Source organism: Protopterus annectens, chromosome 1.part0, assembly GCF_019279795.1.
Source record: "Protopterus annectens isolate FY-2018-M chromosome 1.part0, PAN1.0, whole genome shotgun sequence".
Classification (NCBI taxonomy): domain Eukaryota; kingdom Metazoa; phylum Chordata; order Ceratodontiformes; family Protopteridae; genus Protopterus; species Protopterus annectens.
This window is the reverse complement of record NC_056725.1, coordinates 1,234,976,809-1,234,998,971: the sequence shown is the minus strand read 5'-3', so window position 1 is coordinate 1,234,998,971 and position 22,163 is coordinate 1,234,976,809. Positions and strand designations below refer to the sequence as shown.

General features: G+C 38.3%; 1 protein-coding gene across 2 annotated transcripts in view; it reads left to right on the top strand.

The window, feature by feature from the left end:
• Positions 1–22,163, top strand: part of FAXC (failed axon connections homolog, metaxin like GST domain containing) — a 1,137,834-nt gene that overhangs the window by 224,518 nt on the left and 891,153 nt on the right. Inside the window, exon 1 of one of the 2 annotated variants that reach the window (XM_044065809.1) lies at positions 5,753–6,209. The exons of the other annotated variant lie outside the window; for it this stretch is intronic. Coding sequence (XP_043921744.1) covers positions 5,950–6,209 — 260 coding nt within the window. The 5' untranslated portion in view covers positions 5,753–5,949. Of the gene's footprint in view, positions 1–5,752; positions 6,210–22,163 lie in introns of those variants that run through there. 2 annotated transcript variants of the gene reach the window in all.

Genomic DNA, 22,163 nt, shown 5'->3' with positions numbered 1-22,163 from the left:
ATATATCATCTCCCCCCCACACTTGAACAACTGTATTTCCCTTGAACATGAATTTTTTTTACCATTAATTTTAGGGAAGATATTCACTATAAAACCACAGCAAGAACAACATCCACAGGGGGAACATTCCTTTTAAACAACTTCACTATTCATTACAATCATTGGTAAACTAAATTCACCATGTGCTTAAATGTCTTTAATACTCCTCCCCCGTATATATGATATCCAAAGTGGATTCCTTCCTAGAAACTCCACATTTTTGCATTTTTCTAACACACCCCAGAGAGGGCTGAGGTGCTAGAGAAAGATATTTTACATCATTGTTTGTTTTTTTTTAAAATAAAGTGCATGGAGGTATCTGTTTCATACTTTTTTTCATGGTTTCTGCATATGGAAGGTTTTGTTTAACAGTATTTTAAGAGGAGGAGAAGCACCAAGTGCTTGGAAAAAAGCAGTGATGGATGTAATACCTAAAGAAGGCAAAGACCCATCAGATCCAGCTTCATACAGGCCCATTTCAATTCTAAACCATGATTTTAAAGTGTTTATATCTATAATGGCTAAAAGAATGGCAAAGGTAATGCCAAAATTGATAGACATGGATCAATGTGGTTTTGTGGAAGGGAGGCAAATATTTGACAACATTAACAGAACATTGGTGATCCAGAGGGAAGCTGAATGTAAGAAAATATCATTGTTGTTGGTGGGTCTTGATACAGAGAAAGCATTTGACAGAATAAGCTAGAAATGTATGAGCAGAACAATGGAAGCATTGCATTCCCTTATAAAATTATAAGGTTGATTAGGAGGATATATGAGGGATTGGAGGCAAAACTTAAAGTGTGTGGGTTCATCTCTGAAAATTTCTGTTTGAGCAGAGGAACCAAGCAGGGGTGTCCTGTTTCCCCTTTATTATTTGCACTATATTTAGAACCATTGACAAAGAAAATAAGGGAATCAGAAATTCAAGGATATAATTGATATGGTAATGGTATTCAAGAAATGCTGGCTGTATTTGCAGGTGATACGATTTTGTACCCAATAAAACCAGAGAAGGACATTTCAGTGTTGTAGAACATTTTGAGGCAGATTCAGATCTTTTGGGGTTACAAAATAATTAATGAAGCTAAAACAAAGGCAATAGCTGTAAATGATGTACCCACACACAAATGGGTTCAGCAATATCCATATTTATGGGGTCATGAGAAAGTGAAGTACTAGAAGTATGGATTAAAAAAGATTCTGGTGTGGTAGCTAAGGATATGTAGGAAGACTAAACAAAAGATAATACAAAAAAAATGAGAAATTGAAAGCTCTGTTATATGGATATGGATAACAAGATACAAGCAATTAAAATGTTTTTAGTCCCTTTAATTTTATATACAATTCAGGCTTATTTTTATCAACCAGAGGAGAAGTTGTGGATAGCAATTAATAAAGGGCTGAAGGAATTTTTCTGAAAGGGGAAGATGGCAAGAGTCAATGGGATAAGCTGATTCTTCCAATAGAATAAGGTGGTTTGGGATTACCCGATTTAAAGGAGTGTTTCAGAGCTACACAGCTATGGCTCCTATACATAACACAAGCAGAAACCTATAATTCAAAGTGGAACGAGATGATGGTGAAATATGGGAAAGCACAAGAAACAAGGAGAGACTGGGATTTTGGATGCAAATCCTTAAGGTGACTAACAATAATCATACAATTTATTATATTTATAAAATAGCAGAAAGTATTTTAAGAACTAAGCCAACACAGGAATGGAGAAAGGAGATTCTGCCAGTAGGGATGACTGCAATTAGGGATACAGACAACAGGCAAAAGGGGGCTGGAATTTATTAGAGAAAACTGATAAAAGAACCAAGATATTGGGAGAAAATAATTAGAGAGGGAAAGGTAATAGAATGAGAAGAGGCCAAGAATTTATTTGGACTGCAGGATAGTGATTGCCTTCCATATCAAGGATGAAAGAAAACATGGGGATTACTAAGTGAAAGACCAGCACTCGTAGAGTTTTTAGCAGAATCGAGAACAGAAGCTGCAGTTAAAAAGGGAATAATTATTAGACCATACAAAATATTGCAGGATAACATTAACAATCAATCTGAGGAGGTTAGAAAGGATTGGGAAGAGATATTGGATAAGCAATTCACAAAGAAACAGTGGGGGATATATGTATGTCTCCCAAATATGCAACAAAATCTAGAAGATGTAGAATCTTTGCTTGGAAGTGTACATAGGTACTTTTATAGCTGAAGTAGACTCCAAAGATTTTTTCCTCAGATAGACAACAAATGTTGAAGGTGTGATGGGGAAGAAAAAGATAACTGGAAACATATTTTCTGGGAGTGTAACGAGAGGGCAGACTTTAAAAATTCCTTGCAGACTGCTCTGTCAGAGATACTGGGTGAGCAAACTGGTGTAACTAAGGAAATGATTTTATTAACTATGATACAGAATTGAAATTGCCTAGACATAGTAAGGCCTTGCTGAGTCTAATTATGATAGCTGCCAAAAAAGCAATTACTAGAAAATGGAAATCAAAGTCTAAACCAACTTTACTAGAAGTAATGACTATATTAACAGAGATAAAATAACTGGGATTTTGATCTTTAGAAATGGGTATGAGCAAATGATATAGGAAAAAATGGGAATGATGGGAACAAAGCATGCAAAGGAGGAAGAAGGTTTAAAATAATGAAGGATTTGAATAAGCTATGCAATGTTTGACTGAGAATGACTGGGTAGATTATAAGTGATGTACAATATTTGCAACTACAATTATGTCAACATGGTGTGTGATGTATAATGTTTGCAACTAAAATTCTGTCAGTATGGTTTGTTTTCATTTATATAAATCTATGATTGCCTATATCATAGTTGACAATTTAATAAAAATGTTTCTTGCTTAAAAAAATTATGCCACTTAAAAGTAAGATAATTTGTTTCAGTCCTATTGCATTATACATTTTCAATATGGTGCTATATAGAATAGTATTCTACAAATCATTTCCTGCTTTTCACAAACAGTAATATCATGGAGAGTATTAATTCTAGATGAAACCTGCAAGATAATAGCATTGCAATACATGGAATACCCTATTATCCTCTGATTTCTGTTAAAAAATAAGTTTGTCATGAACCTTTCTGACATATGATCCTCACAATAACAAGCTGCCATACAGAAACACACACACATACTCAAACACATATCAGCCATCACAGAGCTGTATCAAAGAAACCATCTGACAGCTTTATAAACTGTCTCACACTTCATGCAGCAACTAAAGCAACAAAAACATGGTAGAACAAAGTGTATAACAGCTTTTAAAACTACCAGTTGGCTATATGTTCAATTTTCTTCTGGCTTCTGTTTGTATAGCTGTAAGAGGTGTGTGATATATTTTAAAGCTATCAGACAGTTTGTACTCCTACACCGTTTTTCCTAGACTGGGATAGGTACAACTCCCCGTGTATTACAAATTATTATGATTAGGTCAGTGAACATTACTCCGGTCTATAAAATGTTCTCTAAATGGATTATAAGTTCAGTTTTCAGGTGAATTTTTTTGAATCCATTTTTCAAACACACAACAAACTAGTTATGATTGATAACCCTGTCATAATTTTTTGAACAATACAGAGTGTGATGATTACACTCAGAATGCAGCAAAAAGGTTGAGAATGTTATGCATGTTTAAGATGTAAAAAAAGTGCATACCAGCTTTGCTAAACACTTCTCAGGGTTGTTATTACTAAGCTGTGTGTTACTGCACAGACAGCATTAACCACAGAACTCCGCTGGAGAAAACCAAATGCTGTGAAAGCTAAAAACAGTTCATATTCCTGCACTTTTTTCTTTGCAACTGGTGACCACTTGATGTGTTACAAAGAATTACGACAGGATTTCTCCAATCATAACTAAGATATAATGTGTTCCCAAAATGTATGTACAAGTTTCATCTCTTTAGCTTCACTTTCAAAGTGAATTTCTTGCTATCCATTTCACAACCATGTAATAAATTAGTCATTAGGGACCTAATCATAATCCTCTATATTGTTCTGTCTTGCCTGTATCATACACGTTATTATATTCCCCTGCCTATGAAAGACAAAATGTAGAAGAAAGGAGAGTAATATAGATGAGCCAGGACCCCAAATTTCCATAAAATGAAATGAAAGTAATAGACAGCACTAAACTTATATTAAAAAAGCAATCATCACCATTCACAGTGAATGTTTTGAGTTATTATTTCAAAGGCACCTCCTGCCCAAAATGTAAATTTAAAGCAAACCAAATATAAAAAACATTAAGGAAATGGAGATAAGAACTGGAAGCATGTTCTGTAGCATGCAATATCCAACTTCTGAACTTCATTTCCTTTGCAGATTTAAACTATAATGCTGAAATGTATAAAGATTGTTGTGTAGATTTTCTAAATTAAAAATTGTATTTAAAATGGAAATATAACAAATTAAAACACATTTTTTTCAGGATGGCAATTCCCCTGCACCCAAAATATGGAGGGCTATGTTCCCATACATCTCTGCTTATTTATTTATACTCTTACTTCACACCATCACAGAAATAAAAGACTATCCCATTAGGGAACTTCCATTTTTGGAATTCAGCATATGCAGATGTGATATTATGATGTTGTCTCTTTCAGCTAAGTCAGATAAAACCTCCAAAGTGCACGCATTGTAAACAGACAAGCACTTAGCCACAGAGAGTACTGGTAGTTAAGCACAAGCAATGCATAATTAACTGAAGACTTGGTGAACTTGCTAAATGTAAGCAAAGTGTAACTCTCAGTATAAAATGTAGCACTGAGCTCTCCCAGTGGCCCATTGTGTATGATTAAAAAAATGTCTGAGGCAATGCTGAGTTGCAGATTGTATAGCCCTATGGTTCAGCATTCCCTGCCAATATTTCTGATGCATTTAGCACAAATTAAGCAGACAACACATCTATTGTGTTGCTGTGTTAATACTTGGTGTAGCTACAATAAGCACTTTGCATTACTTTAAGTTATATGACCATATGCTGGACTCTTTCTAAGACTACACCTTAGCCTGAAATCATTGCAATGCTAATTTGCTTGGGGTGAACTACTTGTTCACCGAGGAATGGTAACTTAGTGCAGGGCATCACATGGTCACTTATTCTGATTTAAAATGTAATTAAACAGGCTAGGCAACTCAGCTTACGCTACTGCCAAGCCACTCTGCACCCTTTATGCTTGCAATACATCAGTTGCCTTTCTTGCCTAGGCAAATGTTTTTGAAGTGCATTAAGTAACCAGTGAAAACTAATTCCTCCAATCAACTCCAGTTTGACTGACAGAAGCAGACCATTTTTGCTGTTCTACAAATGTCAGATATATGGCTTGGACTTAGTTAAGGACACTGCCATAGAGGAGCAGGTAAAAAGAGAGTTTCTCTGTTTCTCCAGTGCAGTGTTTAACATCTTTCAGCTTTTATTATGCCCTGATTTAAGGAGCTTAAACTTTTCTATGGCACATCTATAGCGTTTTTCAAATCCACGCAAACATCATTGTTTCAAATATCCTGTACATTAACATTTCATTTACAAACATGCAACGTTTATTAATTAATGGATGATTTTATAGTCTTGTACAGTAACTATTTACCATTATGCCATCGAAGGTTTAGTACTTTGAATGAATAGTACACATTTGACGTAGTTTATTATCCTTCCATCATGGTAGTCAATGACACTCAATGACATCATCTGTAGTGTGTGATAACAAAGAGCTGCGGGCGGCTGCAGAATGATGCGCGTGCGGTCGATTAGGCAAAACAAGAGAGAAATGTCTCTCCTTTTAAAAACATTGTTTTTCTCTACTAAGCTGTGCGCTGCACCAACAACCAGGGCAGATTAATGCAGACCAAGCTGGCTTCCACAGAGGGAGCACAAGACGGATAATGTACTGGGGTGTTGGTTTTGCCTCTTCCAGGTCGTGTGTGGTGGATCTAAGCCGGAATCAGAGTTTTTCCTTTGGACTGTGTGGCTCTGAGGACCAGTATTCCGTCTATGGGTACATCGTTGCCTTCCCTTCGCAGGATTGTAACGGCATCATGTCAGGGCTGGGCTCCGATTCCTGGTGGAAGAAAACCCTTTACCTCACGGGGGGTGCCCTGCTGGCCGCTGCTGCTTATCTCTTACATGAACTGCTAGCTATTAGGTGAGAGGCAAATTGGTAAACAGTTGTCAGTGGACCCTCAAACATAATTAATATTTGATGTAGTAACCCAGGACGAATAATGCATAGGCTGACATATTTTCTTGTGTTTGTTGTGCTTTAGCGATTAAGCTTTTGCTTAAATGATTTCCTTGCAGGGGTTGAGACATCTTGATACCAGGATGCAGGTGTTTTTATGTACTGGCAAGAAGGCTCAGGCTCAATGCCACATCCAGGAAAGTGCCCGTGTTTATGCACAGCAATGTGACCTTTGATGTAAATAGCCAAGGACAGGCTATGTGCATTGGGGAATGAAGCAAAGTGGCTTTGCCAATGACAAAAAAGACAAAAAATTAAGACTTGCCAAAGTAAGCAAGCTGTTTAACCCGCTATTTATTTCCTAATGCAGTTAATATAGCAGAAATACTAAGAGACTTGGAAAAAAAAGTGAAAGTGCTGATAAGAGCTGTGAATGTGTAGCAGAGAATTTACATCTGCACCATTCAGTTTCAGCAATTGGTTTTGACACGACAGGCATCACATCAGTGTACCAAATACTGCTCAAATGGAACATTTATTTTTCAGTCGAGTCTGCATAAATGTGTAACGTCATATGTTTTCAGTGTAACGCTAGAGTACTGTGCTTAGCAAATAATTATGCAATCACAGACCACCAGGCCAGTTGTGTCAAGAATGCCATGTAAAAACACAAACCCTCCATATACAAGGTACTTTATATTTTTGTTGTGACAGTTTTGTGGTAGTTTTAAAAGCATATCACATTGGGAGTAAACTGTGTAAAAGGTTTCCCTAGTACTTGGAGGTCTGTCAAGATAAAGCTCTTAGCCAATGCTGTAATATAGCTACAGAAATAATTAACACTGACTTGGGGATCGACAGCATGTAGGCTAAATATAATGGCTCTCCCTCTAACAAACTGTGTAACAGTGAATTGTTTCATGGTTGACCACGTTTTGGGTAGGCTGACTTACAATATTTATTGGCTACCATGACGAGTGTACAACAAGAAGATATAAAAACTTTAAACAATATGTAGTATTAGTAGATGTAATGACTAAAAGTGTAGCGTTATACTGGACAGTAAGAAAGGCCTACGCTTTTTGTTTTTAACTCGTACATGTGTCCTTGCAATACTACCGTCATTGCTAAAGATAAGGCATGTCTTTGGCAACGATAATAAAGGCAGAAACGTATGCGTTTGTACAGTTCTAATATAGATTGTTTGGTAATTTCTAGCTGGCATTATGTGTTTGTTACCTACGTTCACTTTGTTTTTTTTTCTACTAAATGCGTTTTGTCAAATAGCTAACCTGTTCCTACAATGTTCATTCTTTAAACTTATGAAGTATTGCTTTGTATTCCCAAAATACTACATTTCTTGTTTTTATTAATCTGAATATCTGATTATGCTATATGCAAGCATTACAAGGTATGCAAAACTACCACTATGTGGGTTTGTGTAATGACGTGTATTAGAATGCGATATGTATTAGATATACCCTCTGGATATGGGTTTGATTAGCAAGGGCTTTGCCTACATTATGTGAGATTCAAGTTACTTGACCAGCACAAAAGTAACTGCAAAAACAGGTATGAGTAATGGCCCCTTTTCATTTACTGTGCATAAATCCCTTTCTTTACCCAGCACCAGTCATTGGCTTATTTTATTTGATCATGTCTTCTTCAGTCACCTCGTGGCACCTTTTTTCATCCAATCACTATGCAGAGACTGTCATGGGCTTATCAATAAATTGATGAATGGTGAGTACTATGCGCAGGCCAGGGAGATTTTATGCAATGGAAGATGGATAAATAAATAAACTACTTATAGTCACTGTACTGGTTTTTATTTTTAATCTTGCAGACTCTTGGTGGGATAGTGTCTGTGGACCAAACAAATCTTTCAACTTATTTGCTCATGATGAGTTCTAGACAAAGCCAAAAGCAAAGGGGAGACAAAGCCCAAAATTAGGGACAATTTTTAAATGTTACCCTAATTCACTTACATTTTAATTGAACAACAGGTTTATGCATCAGCAGGCATTATCTGAACAGTAAGATGTATGAACCTGTAATGTTTGGCATTATTTTCTTACTTTAATCTTCAGTGGATTACCACAAAATCAAACTTTTATGTGTCACGGGGCAAACATATGAGGCAAAATCAGGGATATGGTTCAAAATCATGGACATTTGAGAGGTATGGGTCCAAACCCCAGCTTCGCAACTCACGGTAGAGGTGTGAGCTATGGTGGGATTTGCTCTTAACTGCACAGATTTGGTCCTGGGGGGGGGGGGGGGGATGGGGGCAATTGCTGTTGCCAGAAGTGACTAAATCCGTCTATGACCTACACTATTCAGCCATGGATTATTTTGATTATGTATGGCACAGATAGTTTGGTATCTTTCCCCAATTGTGTTAAATAAGAACTGCTTGCTTGAAAAATGAAATTTGAATGAGATCTGCTATATGGTGGTAATAAGGTAGATGTGTGTGTTCAAACACTTAATATATAAAGGAAGCCACTTCCTAAAGTTGTTTCTAGACAAATGTATAATACATATATTAATTACCTGGAAGAGTTAGAGTGTGCATGAGTGTGTGGTTGCAGTGTTTTTTTAAGATAACCGTGATAGAGTCATAACTGCCGATGGAGAGAGATTTAGTTTTCATTTTCATACTGTTTTTTACCTTTACAAAAAAAAAAAAACTGCCTCAAAGTTTTAGTGACTGACATGTGGCAAGTATTAAATCAAGTTTTCAGTTACAATTATATAGATCAAAATGAATTATTACAGGATTACTTCCCACTGAAATGCGTTGTTGGTCAGTAATTTTCTATTATCTGTTCAACTGATCAATTGATGTTTGTCAAGTAGAGGACATTGGTATCTGATAGCTTATTCCACCCATTGTCACACTTTATTTACTCAAATTTTCATAGGTTCATAGGGGTGTACTAGGCTAATGGCCCTGGAACCTTTACAAGCATAGCCCATAGGATTACCCTGGCATCGTGCCATCCGACCTTAGTTCCTAGTGCCTTTGTCGAGTAGAGCCACTGGAATGATCCCCGGGGTGAATTTTCTATTTCCCATCCATTCATCAAGATTCCTCTTGAAGAGGGCCAGTGAGGTGCTGTGCTTGACATGTATGGGAAGTGTATTCCATAGCATGGGCAGCGTCTGGGTTATGAACCTGTCCCTCCAGCATGTTCTGTTGATTGTGATAATGAGGTTGAGGTCTCTGGAGCATGTGGTGTGGAGGGAATGAGATTTCTTTAGATGTAGCATTTCTAACAGAGCTGTGTCAGACATGGCTTTGTAAGTCAAGCAGAGATCGCCTCTAAGTAGGCGATATGAGACCGAGAATAGTTGGAGTTTTTTTAGTCTGTCCATATAGGACAAGTGTTTAATGCCTAGGATCCTCTTTGTGAGGTACTTTTGTGGCCTCTTCAGTTGTTGCAGGTGTCTAGTGATGTATATGCCAAATGGGGCATTGTACTCAATGACTGGCCTAATGAGGGAAGAGTAGAGGGAGACAATGACCTCTTTCTTCCTGGATACAAAACAGTTAGTAATGAGATGTGCCACATAGAAGGACTTTCTGACCACAGTGGCAATGTGGTGGTCAAAAGAGAGGTTGCTGTCAACTTGTGTTCCTAGTTCTCTTATAACGCCTTCTGTGTTCAGTGGACTAACATCAATGTGGTAATTCAAGGGAACTGGGTTTTTCCCAAGGGGGATGATGACACACTTTTTGGCATTGAGCTTAAGGCCATGATTCTGGCACTAGGCGGTCTCATTGAGGCCTTTCTGTAGGATGTCAGCATCACTTGGGGAGTTAATAATAGCTCCCAACTTGCAATCGTCTGCAAACTTTGTCACCTAGAGTTCCTTTGTGTTGGCCTGGACTTCAGAGAAGTAGATACCAAACAGGAGAGGACCCAGGACCGAACCCTGTGGGACTCCACTCGTGACTGGTCTACAGTCTGACTTGGAGTCAGCTACTTTCACACTGTGGGTTCTATCTGTGAGCCAGTTTGCAACCCACCTAGTGATATAGGGGATGATGCCTAGCTTAGTGAGTTTTTCTATGATTCCTGACTGGAGAATGGTATCAAAGGCCTTGGCCAGATCAAGGTAGGCTGTATGAACCACCTCGCCTTCATCCACAGCTCTGGTGGCTGACTCAAAGAAGTCAACCAAGTTGAGCAGGCATGATCTACCCTTCACAAAACCAAACCATGTAGGATTCAGCATTTGGAAATTCCCTATATCCTTGTTTATTAGGTCCATGATGATGCGTTCCATAGCTTTGCATATCAGATTCGTCAGGCTAATGGGGCGATAGTTCCTGGGGTCTGTAGTTGCTCCTTCCTTGTGGAGAGGGATGACTGTAGCAGTGCGCCATTCAGTAGGGACAAAGCCTGAGGTGAGGCTGTGATTGAACAAGACACACGGGTGAGGTGCCAGTTCACTCTGTAGTTCGTGTAGAACACAGCCGGGGATATTTTCAGATCCCATAGCAGCTGTATTCTTGGCCATGGACAGTGCTGTTTTAACCTGTGCAGCAGTAATACTGGGTGCCTGGCAATCTACTGGTATTGTGATTGGTCCTTTGGGGGGGGGGTGAGAGGGGTAAAGTTGGCACTGAATCTGTAGGCCAGTATATTGGCAATATCTGTTGGCTCGGTATAGGAGGTACCATTGTGCAGTAGCTCAGAGCAAATCTGGGTATTGCCGTGGAGATTCTTTACATAAATATAGAAGGCCTTATGGTTGTCTTTACTATCTGCTGTAATTCTGTTTTCATAGCTAGGTTTAGAGGATTTGATGAGGGATCTCGAACTTTTGTTGAGGCTGATAAGGGAGTTTTTCCACTCTTGGGACTTTTTTTTTAATTTTTTTATTTTACATTTGTTGACCAGGATAGTCTGACTGGGTACATGTCCATTTTCAGAGGAGGCCCGGGGAGAAAAGCTCCAAGGGTAAGCAGATACAGCATTACATATTACCAGCATTAGATATTACAAACAGACTATTTACAGAGATTACATAAGTAAGCAAGACTTCACCTTATTCCACATCATTTTCCTCCTTCTGTTGTAGAGTTTGTTTATATTTATTTATTTTATTTTACATTTGTTGACCGGGCTGGTCCAACTGGATATATGTCCATTTTCAGTGGAGGCCCGGGAAAAAAAGCTCCACACATCAGAATAGTATTACAAAAACACAGGAACATTACCAAGTTTTGGCAAGTTATAACAGTACATTACATTTTTGCTTATGAGTAAGGAAAAAAAACGTACCTAGTTACATAACAAGTATGGGTATACATACAGAAAATATAAAAAGGTAAGTGAAATAGGGCACTATTAAACTAAAAAGTTACACACACATTATTGTTAGCAAAAGATTAATGAGTTTGTGTGAGTGAGAAGATTAGTGTCTGGAGACAAGGGAGGTAGTTAGTCTGGGTATGCACAGGGGCATAGCCAGTGTGATTTGAGGTATGGTTTGAGTTTGGCTTTAAACAGGGAAATTGAGGGTAAGGAGGTTAGGTCATTAGGGAGGGTGTTCCAGGTTTTACCCACTGTGTTAGAGAATAGAGAGTCTTTGGCCAGATTGTTGGTTGTACCTATCTTTACCAGTAATTTATCTGATGAGCACAGGGTCTTCAGGTTATTGTAGGGGGTGATTAGGTTAGTGAGTATTGGAGTATTTGTAGGTTGATACAGGATCTTATGGGTAATAGTTAGTTGGTTCAATAGAATAAGATTTGACAACTCTAACCATCCTAGTTGATTAAGATTGTTGCAATGATGGGTTCTATAGGTAGACCCAGTTGCAAATCTGGCAATATTATTGTAGGAGATAGCCAGCTTGTTCAGATTGCTTTTACATAGTTTAGTATAGATAGGGGATGCATATAGTAGGGTTGAGATTAAGTGGGTATGGGCAATAGTAGTCCTGGCTAGTGGAGTCAGAAAGGGTTTGATTCTATAGAGGGAACCTAGTTTCTTGTTTACTGTTTTTATAGTGTTGTTGATATGGGGCTCAAAGGTAAGGTTGTTATCGATTAGTACTCCAAGTAGTTTTGTGGTAGAATCAGGAGATATGATAGTACCATTGCTAGATGTAACAGTGAAGTTCAGTGGGGAGGCTCTGTGGGTGGGAGTGAATAGTAGCATTTTTGTTTTGTTTGGTTCAGGATGAGGCATCGGTGAAGAAGCCAATTCTCTGTTGTGCTAAACACGTCTTGGGTTAGGGACTGAAATTGTGATGGTGAAGAGGCTGAGCATATTAATGTGGAATCATCCGCATATTGGATACAGGTAGCTTGAGGTAATACTGAGTGTAGGTCGTTAGTAAAAATAGAAAAGAGGAGAGGACCCAGTATGGAGCCTTGAGGGACACCAAAGGCAATTGGGAGGTGGGAAGACAAGTTTTTCTCCCATAATACAGCCTGTTGCCTGTTGTTTAAATAGGATTGGAACCACTGTATATACCATGTTATAGCAGGGGCCCACCAGTTTGGCTTCCTTTTTTTTTTTTGAGGAGAGCATCTTGGTTCTATTGGGTGTGGTGAGATCCATGCATTTGTGTACGTGTTCGTACAGTGCATTGGTATATGATTCGGCAGTTATGCAACTATTATCCATTTGCATGGGTGCTTTGAAGTTAGTCACCTCTGTTTTTAGGAGCCCAAAGTTAGCTTTGGAGAAGTTTTTCATGGTGGTTACCTTTGTGGGGGTGGGGTGGGGGGGAGGGATGTGGATTTCCAAGGTGATTAGTTTATGGTCGGATCTAACTAGGGAGGAGTTGACTATTGGTGTAGAGCAGGGGTCGACCATGTTACTAATGACCTGGTCAAGGATGTTGCTACCTCTAGTGGGGGTAAGAACGAGCTGGTTGAGGGCATTTGAATTAATGAATTCCAGAAACTGTTGGGCAAGTATATGGGTACATGAGTAGTTTTCCCAGTTAATGGAGGGGTAGTTGAAGTCGCCCAGTATGAGAGTGTTAGGTTGGACCCTAATGTTCTCTAGGGTGCTTAGGAACGTGGAGTGTGAGTCTTGGAACATGGTTGGGAACCTATAGCAGGCTACGACCTGAATAGCTGTCTTACCCAATGTTAGCTGCACCTGAAGTATCTCTGATGTGTTATGCTGGGCTACCAGTCTGGAGGTGTGCGCATCCTTTAAGAATATGGAAACACCACCTGCTTTGGAGCTTTGGTCCAAGTTCTGGGGCTGAAAGGTGTGGAATGATTTATAGCCTAGTAGTGCAGGGGTGCTTTTTGCTGCCTTGAACCAGGTCTCTGTTACAGTACAAATGTTGATGTTCTCCATTTTAAGGAGTGCTTCGAGCGAGTAGTTTGAGAAGTCATGATTTATTACCAATGTACCTTCACAATAATTCAGTACAATTTACATAAAATTGATTGTGTCTACTTTTATTTACAATATATACATTTTTCAGTTTATTTCACATTCTGTGAAGCCATGAATGACACACACAACAAATCCACCACTGTAGTACAAATAAAAAATGATGTCCATCTCCTGAACCCTGCATATTCTGTTTATCCATTTTTTTTAAATTGTTGAGTGGAATTAGTTTTATTGTGTGATACATAATGAGTTGAATTCTGGAAGGACTTGAGTGCGGACTAACATACGAGACTGAGTAAATTCAAAACCTAGGGCTCAGCCTGTCCCCATTTAGCATATGCCATAGTCAGTTATAAAAGAGGAGTTGGCATTTATCACTGGAGGTCTTTAGCACTTCTCTACCACTGTACAACCCTTAAGCAACAGAGGTGCCCACTGACTTTAATAGGCTGTTTTGGTGAGTTATCAGCACTATCTATATGTGTGACTTAGTATTGCAGTCAGTACCTTGTGGGTTACCAGAATGCCTGCAATAACAAGTTTCACATACAGGTGGAATTATACTGCACCATCTGGGAACTGGGGTATATTAACCTTTCAGCTTTTGGTTTCAGTTCACCTCTCCGAAACCATTCCTTTGTCAAATCTTGGTCAACATGAAGTTGTTCCAGGGGATGTCTGCACATGTAAATATTCTTATGAATTTTTCACATTTTCTTTCTTTTCATTTGACCCTTTTTATATGCTTTTGTTTTTTTTTTGTTTTTGTTTTTTAACACAGTCATTTGTCAGATTTTTGTCTACTTTTTGTTTGATTTCCATTTTTGCTTGACACTTTAATGCTTCTGCTAAACTAAGCAAAGATGCCATCTCAGACTCCTTCGCCTCATGTTTTAAATTTTTCACTAATGTTTGGATCTGGTGAGGTCAGCAGATGTGTATGCAATCCCATGATTGCAGATTTGTTCTGTAAGCCATTTCAATGAGGCCCATACCTTCTTCAGAGCAAGGAATATGCAATCTTGGTATACATTGACTTTTATATACTGTTTGAAAAACGTGAAACATTTTTCTTGTCTTCGTGTACATTTGATCCAATACTTAGTCATCCCAAAACTGTAAGTTAGAACAGGAAGAGCAAATGGGTTTATAGCTTGGACTTTAATCCTATAGGTCAAGACAGTTTTCAATATTAGTTTTAGTCTTCTGAAGTATTCTTTACTGAGTTTTATTCTCATTTGTTCATGTTTTATTGCTGAGACTTCATCTATTCCCATGTATTTATATAGTCTCTCCTGCTGAAGTCCCTTTATATCACATTCCAGTCCCAGACTATTTTCTTGGTGCTGCAGCTTTCCTGTTTTAAATGTTGCTTTTGCACTTTTATCAAGACCAAATGAAGTTCTTATATAATTTGAGAAAGTTTTAACCATAGTTGAGCTTTCAACTCCTCATCTGATGAACCATACAGTTATAAGTCATCTGCAGAAAGTACATGAGATGTCTTTAAACAAGGTCAGTTTCTGTGAGCCAAATTATATACATAGCCTAATCTGTAAAGTAAACAGTTTAATGGGTAAAGAACAAGATAAAACAATAGTGGTCACAGAGAATCACACTGGAATATCCCCCTTATAATTTTTATCCCTGAGATAATAATTTGCCTTTATCATTTCTCAACTACAAAGTGGTTTGCTACTGTTTCATGGTCACTGTAATGCAATTCCATTGAAGAGAAAAAAAGCCTAGCACACCAACCAGGTGACCAGATGCATGACGTTCTCCACTCCTTCCTGCCCCAGCCATTCAGGCCCCATTTCTGTGCCCTGCCTCCAACCCTTTTTCAGCATATTTTATTAAACAAATAATTTCTTATTTTAACCTGTAGCAAACTAATTGCTACAAATGTAGTAAACAGCTGCTACAGAGTATACCCTGATTGCACTGAGCACTACAGCATTCATGTTTTTGTTTAAAAAACTCTTCTTTTTAAACTGTAGCAAACTGCTTGCTACAAATGTAATGCAATGTAAATGTAATGTTATGTAAATACAAGCAGTTGCTACAGTTTATATACCCTGACTGCTCAGACAGCTGCTGTGCTTGTGTTTTGGTATTAAAAAAATCTTTTTAAACTGTAGGAAACTACTTGCTACAAATGTAGCAAACGGTTGCTATAGTTTATACCTTGCCTGCACAGAGCACTACAGTGCTCAGGTATCGGTTAAAAAAACCTTTTAAACTGTAGCAAACTGCTTGCTACAATGTAGCAAGCAGTTAGTACAGTTTAAACCACATCACACATGGAGTGCTACAGCATCCAGGTTTGACTGCAAAAGCAATACCGGCTTATGAAAGGCAGAACTTCATTAAAGAAATATCAGTATTGGCTGATCATACACATAACACTTTGCACCCAGGGCAGTTGCCCCTCTTTCCCCTCCCTAGCTGTGTTACTGCTGATCAGTGTAGGGTGTATTTTGTATATCTGTAAGCATTCCTTTATCCATGAATGTGGGATGATGTCAAATGCTTTTTTGTAATCTAACCGTGCCATACTTAGATTCTTCCCGATTTTGCACTCTCTATTATTGTGTCATTTAGCAAGAAATAGTCCTTTGTTCCATGTGACTTTATTTTGTTACCCTTTTGTTCTATTGCCATGACTGAAGATTTTTTTTTCAAATGACTATAAACTCTGTCTGCCTAAATTCCAGTATATAATTTGTATATTATTGGGGCAAGTTACTATTCTAAAGTTTTTAGGAGCTAGGCCAGGGGTCTGCAACCTTCACTATCAAAAGAGCCATTTTTGTTCCCCCACCCACCCAATAAAATTCTTTGGGATTCACATAACCTATTTGACCCCTACAATGAAGATAACACAGCATAACATTTTATATATAGTTATTGTACTAAATATAAAAGAACTAAGTTTATAAGAACAATATTTAAAATCCATCCCTATTTTTGTTCCTTTGTTGGGATTGCTTGATTGCTCTGTGTGTGTGTGTGTGTGTGTGTGTGTGTGTGTGTGTGTGTGTGTGTGTGTGAGAGAGAGAGAGAGAGAGATCTCTTGACCTCTTAGAACAATAAATCTGGACAAAGCCAGAAATAATGGGGCACAGAGGTCCAAAAATAGGGACACTTTAAATGTTGCTCTTACAAACTTAGAAAGTTGATAGAACAACAGATTTTGCATTGGCATAAATTTTCTGAAGGGTATGAAGTCTGAAACTCAAATGCCTGTCTATTTTTCTGAATTCAGTCCTCAATGATTTGCCAGAAAAACACAATTTTATGAGAAACAGACCAAAAATATGAGGCAAAAGTCAGGACATTATGCAAAAATCTGCACAGTTGAGAGGTAAGTGTGTGCGTGTGCGTGTGTGTGTGTGTTTGTGAGTGTGTGTGTGTGTGTGTGTGTGTGTGTGTGTGTGTGTGTGTGTGGAAAATTCATGTTGACAGAAACCATGTTATTCTAGCATGTTTCTAAGTTTATAAGAGCAACATTTAAAGTCAGTCCCTATTTTTGTTCCTTTGTTCAGCTTTATTTGTGCCTCTGCCCAGATTTCTTGTGGTAAGACATTGAGATGTATGAGAGGTACAGAAACTTTTTAGGAGATGCTGCTGCCAGGGGATCGCTTGATTGCTTTCAGTGTGTGTGTGGAACACATGGCAACAGAAATCATCATGTTATTCTTGCAAGTTTCTAAGTTTATAAGAGCAATATTTAAAGTCCATCGCTCAATCACTCATTGTGAGTGTGTGTGTGTGTGTGTGTGTGTGTGTGTGTGTGTGTGTGTGTGTGTGTGTGTGTGTGTGTCTGTGTCTGTGTCTGTGTGTGTGTGTGTATGTGTTGTAGAGTGGCCATTATTTTTCAAAGCCACAGGGACCCACTGCAGAGGGGTGGAGGAACCACATCCGGCTCCAGAGCTGCAGGTTGCAGACCCCTGAGCTAGGCTTAACCCTGTTGTAGAGATGTTTCTGTGTCTTGATGACTCTAGACTGCCTTTTTTCCAGTCCTGGCACCATCGCATACACCAGGACTGGGCACTTTCTTATCTTGGGACCTGTGCCCCCATTTTAACCTACCATTCTCCATGATATGTGCTGTATAAAAAATACAGTCTATATATATCAGAATTATCTTGTTGAGATTTTATAAAAACAGAGTCCACTATTTGAAGGTACTCACCAAGACAGGGTGAATTAATTTCCAGCAATATTTCTCTCCCAGAGCCACTGTATAGGTGGATCTATGGTGCCAGGCAGCTTTTCTTGAACTTGGTGAACCTGCCAAGTTCTCAGGAAAGTTCACTCTAGGCTAAGCATAATAATGACATTTGAGCATAACATGCATTGGAATGTAATCACCCCTTCCTAGAGTAGCAGGACTCCTGGCCATTTAGTGCCCTGGTGTTGTCAGATACTGAATTAGACATGCCTTGTTCTATGAGATGATGTTATTCCTTGGGTTGAATAATGCTATTCCCAGGGGTAGGAAAGACAAGACAGCTTAGAGTAGTAAGAGAAGAATGGCAGAGGTTCTCTGTTTTGCTTCTCCAGGCAGTTTGGAATTGTAGTGAATGTGTTTCTGAAAAAGCAGTGAGAAGATACATGGAAATTGAGTTTTTCATATTTTTGCTCATTCAAAGAAAATGACAGTCTGTGCGTGTATGTGTGTGTGTGTGTGTGTGTGTGTGTGTGTGTGTGTGTGTGTGTGTGTGTGTGTGTGTGCATATATATATATATATATATATATGTATATATATATATATATATATATATATATGTATATGTGTGTGTGTATTAACAGATTCTACTTTGAATTACCAAACTGCAAAAGCCTAGCAATCAGAAATGCCAAAATGTAATGCCTGATAATGCCTGAAACATAGCTGGGTGAAAAAGTTAATTTTAAATGCCTTTTACAGGGGGTGGTGAGTGCTCTTGTACCCTTGATGTGGGGGTCAAGCTGCCCACATCCCCCAAACTTATATATATCAACTCCACAGTCATAACAATTCAAAGAAGGAAGAATTTTCCCAAAGCAAAGGAATCCCTGCTGGCAAACATATAGAAATTGCACTGGCAATGATTTCCTATGGAAAACAAAGATCAATGTCATGTTCCTATGTGTCTCTTTCTTCTGGCAGCTGGACACTTGAGGAATTTCACCTCAACCACCTCTATAGGAGACATATAGAGACATTTTATAGATAGCTGAATGTCTTCTTTTAAAATGTTTTCTTTAGTTTGCTAAAATATTTAAAAGACTTTTATGACTGTTTTCTCATTGATAAAAAGCTGCGCATTTGTACACGTGAAACATAAATCACTTTATATTTTTTACAGTCACAGCGCCCTATTACCTACTTTTGTTTTAAAGTTGCTCACATTTGTGCATTAAACAAGGAAATGATTTCTCTGTTTTTTGCTCGTCAAACTGCCTACAAGCAAAAACATCTGTCATACAAAAAAAAAAAAAACTTTTTGTTAATTTATTGTGTTGAATAACATGTTGCTAACAGTTCAGTTTTGGTTTTCGTTTTATTAAAATTTGAATATGGTGAATACTGCTGCAGAAAATTCAAATATTGTAAGCACTGTTGCTAAGTAATACATAGAGTAGTTGTTGGGTCTTTCGGCTTTTCCCGGTTAGGGGTCACCACTGCGGAACTCCGGTCCGCTAATGATTGGCAGTAGATTTGTACGTGCCGAGTTGCCGGCCCTGACGCACAACCTTCAAGAAAGGTACACCCATTCACACATGTCTCCACACAGAAGATGCTCTAGCTGAGAATCAAACAGGACAACGTCTTACTGTGAGGCGACAACGCTACCGCAGCACCACCACCGCAAGTAATACATAGAGTAGTAATGTGTAATATTTCTTATACCATAGACCAGCTAATTTTTGTTATCACACTATAATATGTAGGCAGAAGATATGAACAAGAACATACCTATAGATATAGTTTTGCTATAGTAAATAAATGTCCATGTGTTAACAGATGTGCCCATTGGACAGCTAAAACATAAGGGTGGCATTCTAAAGCACACCTACTATACATTAAAATGTCTTTACATTTGTCTTTTGAGTGCAAAATGGACAAGTGCAAATGCATATATTCTGTGCATGCACACAGCCATCCCTTAGGATGGATGGTGTAGAGTCACAATGGCCCTTGCACAACACCCTCCCATGGGTTCAGCAATATAACTGCAGACATATGGGTTTACCTTATGGAATGGCTGCACTTATACTGTTGACATACAATGGGAGCATCTCATTATCCCGGAAAGGTCCATTGACTTCATATGGCTACTCTATTTCTTTTTAGGTATACATTGAAGTTTTCCACCAGTGCATAATTTCAAAGACTTCCAGCACAATGAGTAGCTGGATGGTTTCAGAAAATGAAGCAGACTGCAGACCTCTGTGAGTTCCTGTTATTGTATGTAGCATGAATGGCACATAAGAAAATTGGTGTAGCGTAACTGCTTGCAGTAGCATGTTATCTTGAGTGTAGGAGGTTTTGGAATCAGGTGTATGATCCTCCTACTTTTGCATGATTCTACTTGGGCCAGTTCAGTTTGTATACATTAGTTTTGTGTGTGGTATGTTTGGTTTCCACAAAGGTGTATTTGGTTTTAAATGTTTTTCTCACTAAGTACTGTGACTGTTGCTGTCTCTGGGATTACTGTTACTCAGAGGAAAAGAACAGAGTTTTGCATTTTAAAATGCATTTTGTACTTTCCCTTACTTGGTGTACTCTCTAGATTAGCATATATAAGTAATGGAGATATGTAGGTGGAGAATCTAAAGTGGTGGTTGCAAAACTGTCTTAGGTAGTTTGTCTTGTTTAGAACTTTGCCTTTTTCCTTCCATTTTTGTTTTAGAGGTATATAATCAAGTTCTGTTTGTTATGTTTTTAATATGGCTATGCTAAATGTGATTGGTATATATGGGCTGTGTCTATTTTGATTTAATACTGACATGCATTTCACATATGTGCCATTGTTATTTAACTTGACTAAAAATAAATTGTACAGTTACAAGATGTGTGTGTGGGTATATTCAAGCCTGGTTTCCAAAATTACCTGGATATGGAGTAACATGCTACATCGAGCAGTTACAGCATGCCTCAGTTGAAATGTTAGGGCTCCATCAGTTCACATTCAGTATATGCAAATGTGGGCTGTCAAGGCTTACACCTGTCTGCAAAGGGAGAATCAGGCTTGCTACAATGAAAAACTTCATGTATAACTCTGAAGCAGTGGATTAACCCATTTAATTCTATGGACTTTTTTAGGCAAGCAATAGTAAGAAAGACTTACTACTGCAAGCAGTACCTGGCAGGAAGCCAGTGCACCTGCAGTGGCAAGCTCTCCATACAGGTGAAGGTGCTGTGATGGTTGGACTCATGCCTATAGAGCTCCACCTGTGCAGCAGCTCTGATATTGCAGCAGCCTCCCTGCCTGCAGTATGTGAACAGATATATGGATGGAGCTGTGACACCTGGCAAATTCAGCCAGTCTTGGCAGGCCCACAGGTTTTTGGGTAGGATTGTACTATGCTAGGACTGGATAATGAGAGTTATTACCACAGAATATCTGAGAATGTAACTGTCATAGAATATCTCAGAATCATATTACTTGCTCCTAACACAGCAGGAATCCTAGCCACTCAGTACCTTGGCATTGTGAGTCACTGATTGCCCATATGGTAATATCATTCTCAGGAGTGGAAATGCAATTCAGGCTGGGGAATAGTTAGGCAAAATGGCAGTAGTTATCTACTAAACTACCCTAAACTGTTTCCTTATGCTTTTATTTTTTTCCATCAGTTTCCAGTTATTGTGGCATTATATTTACCATTCATCAGACATTAGTCAATTCACAGACTACTTTAACAGTTTCTAACAGAAAAAGCATTTCACATTACTCATATCTTCTGCCAAGACAACCATTCTTTAGGTTAGGATTAGCTTGCAAGACTCAAATCCCACAATTCTCCTTATTTCCATTTTCAGTCCTATTTTCTGTTCCACATAACTTTAGTAGCCTATCCCTGTCCAAAAGAGAATGCAAAACCCTTAAAACCTGTCAGGAAAACTGGAAATTTTTGTCAAGCCACATTATGATCAACTTTTGGATCAGAAGTCACCTAGTTTGTAATTTTGCCAGCATCATGTTTTGCCCTACTTTATGAGGGTGAATGCGGTAGGATTCTGTAATTCCAGTATTTTATTGTCGTTAGCTTTCTACTCTTCATGATTTCACAGAATGCCCCTGATTTTGTGCCATAGTTTGTTCTGTTCCTTGCAAAATCTGCTATTTTCTGACAAACGTTTGTGAATTGTAGTCACTAAATCATGACAGGCATTTGATTATTTTTAGACTTTGTGTCCTTCAAAAAATACATGTTAATGCAAAATCTGTGATTTAGATAACTTTCCTTTGATTTTTAGACTTTGTGTCCTTCAGAAAATGCATATTAATGCAAAATATGTGATCCAGAAATGCTCCT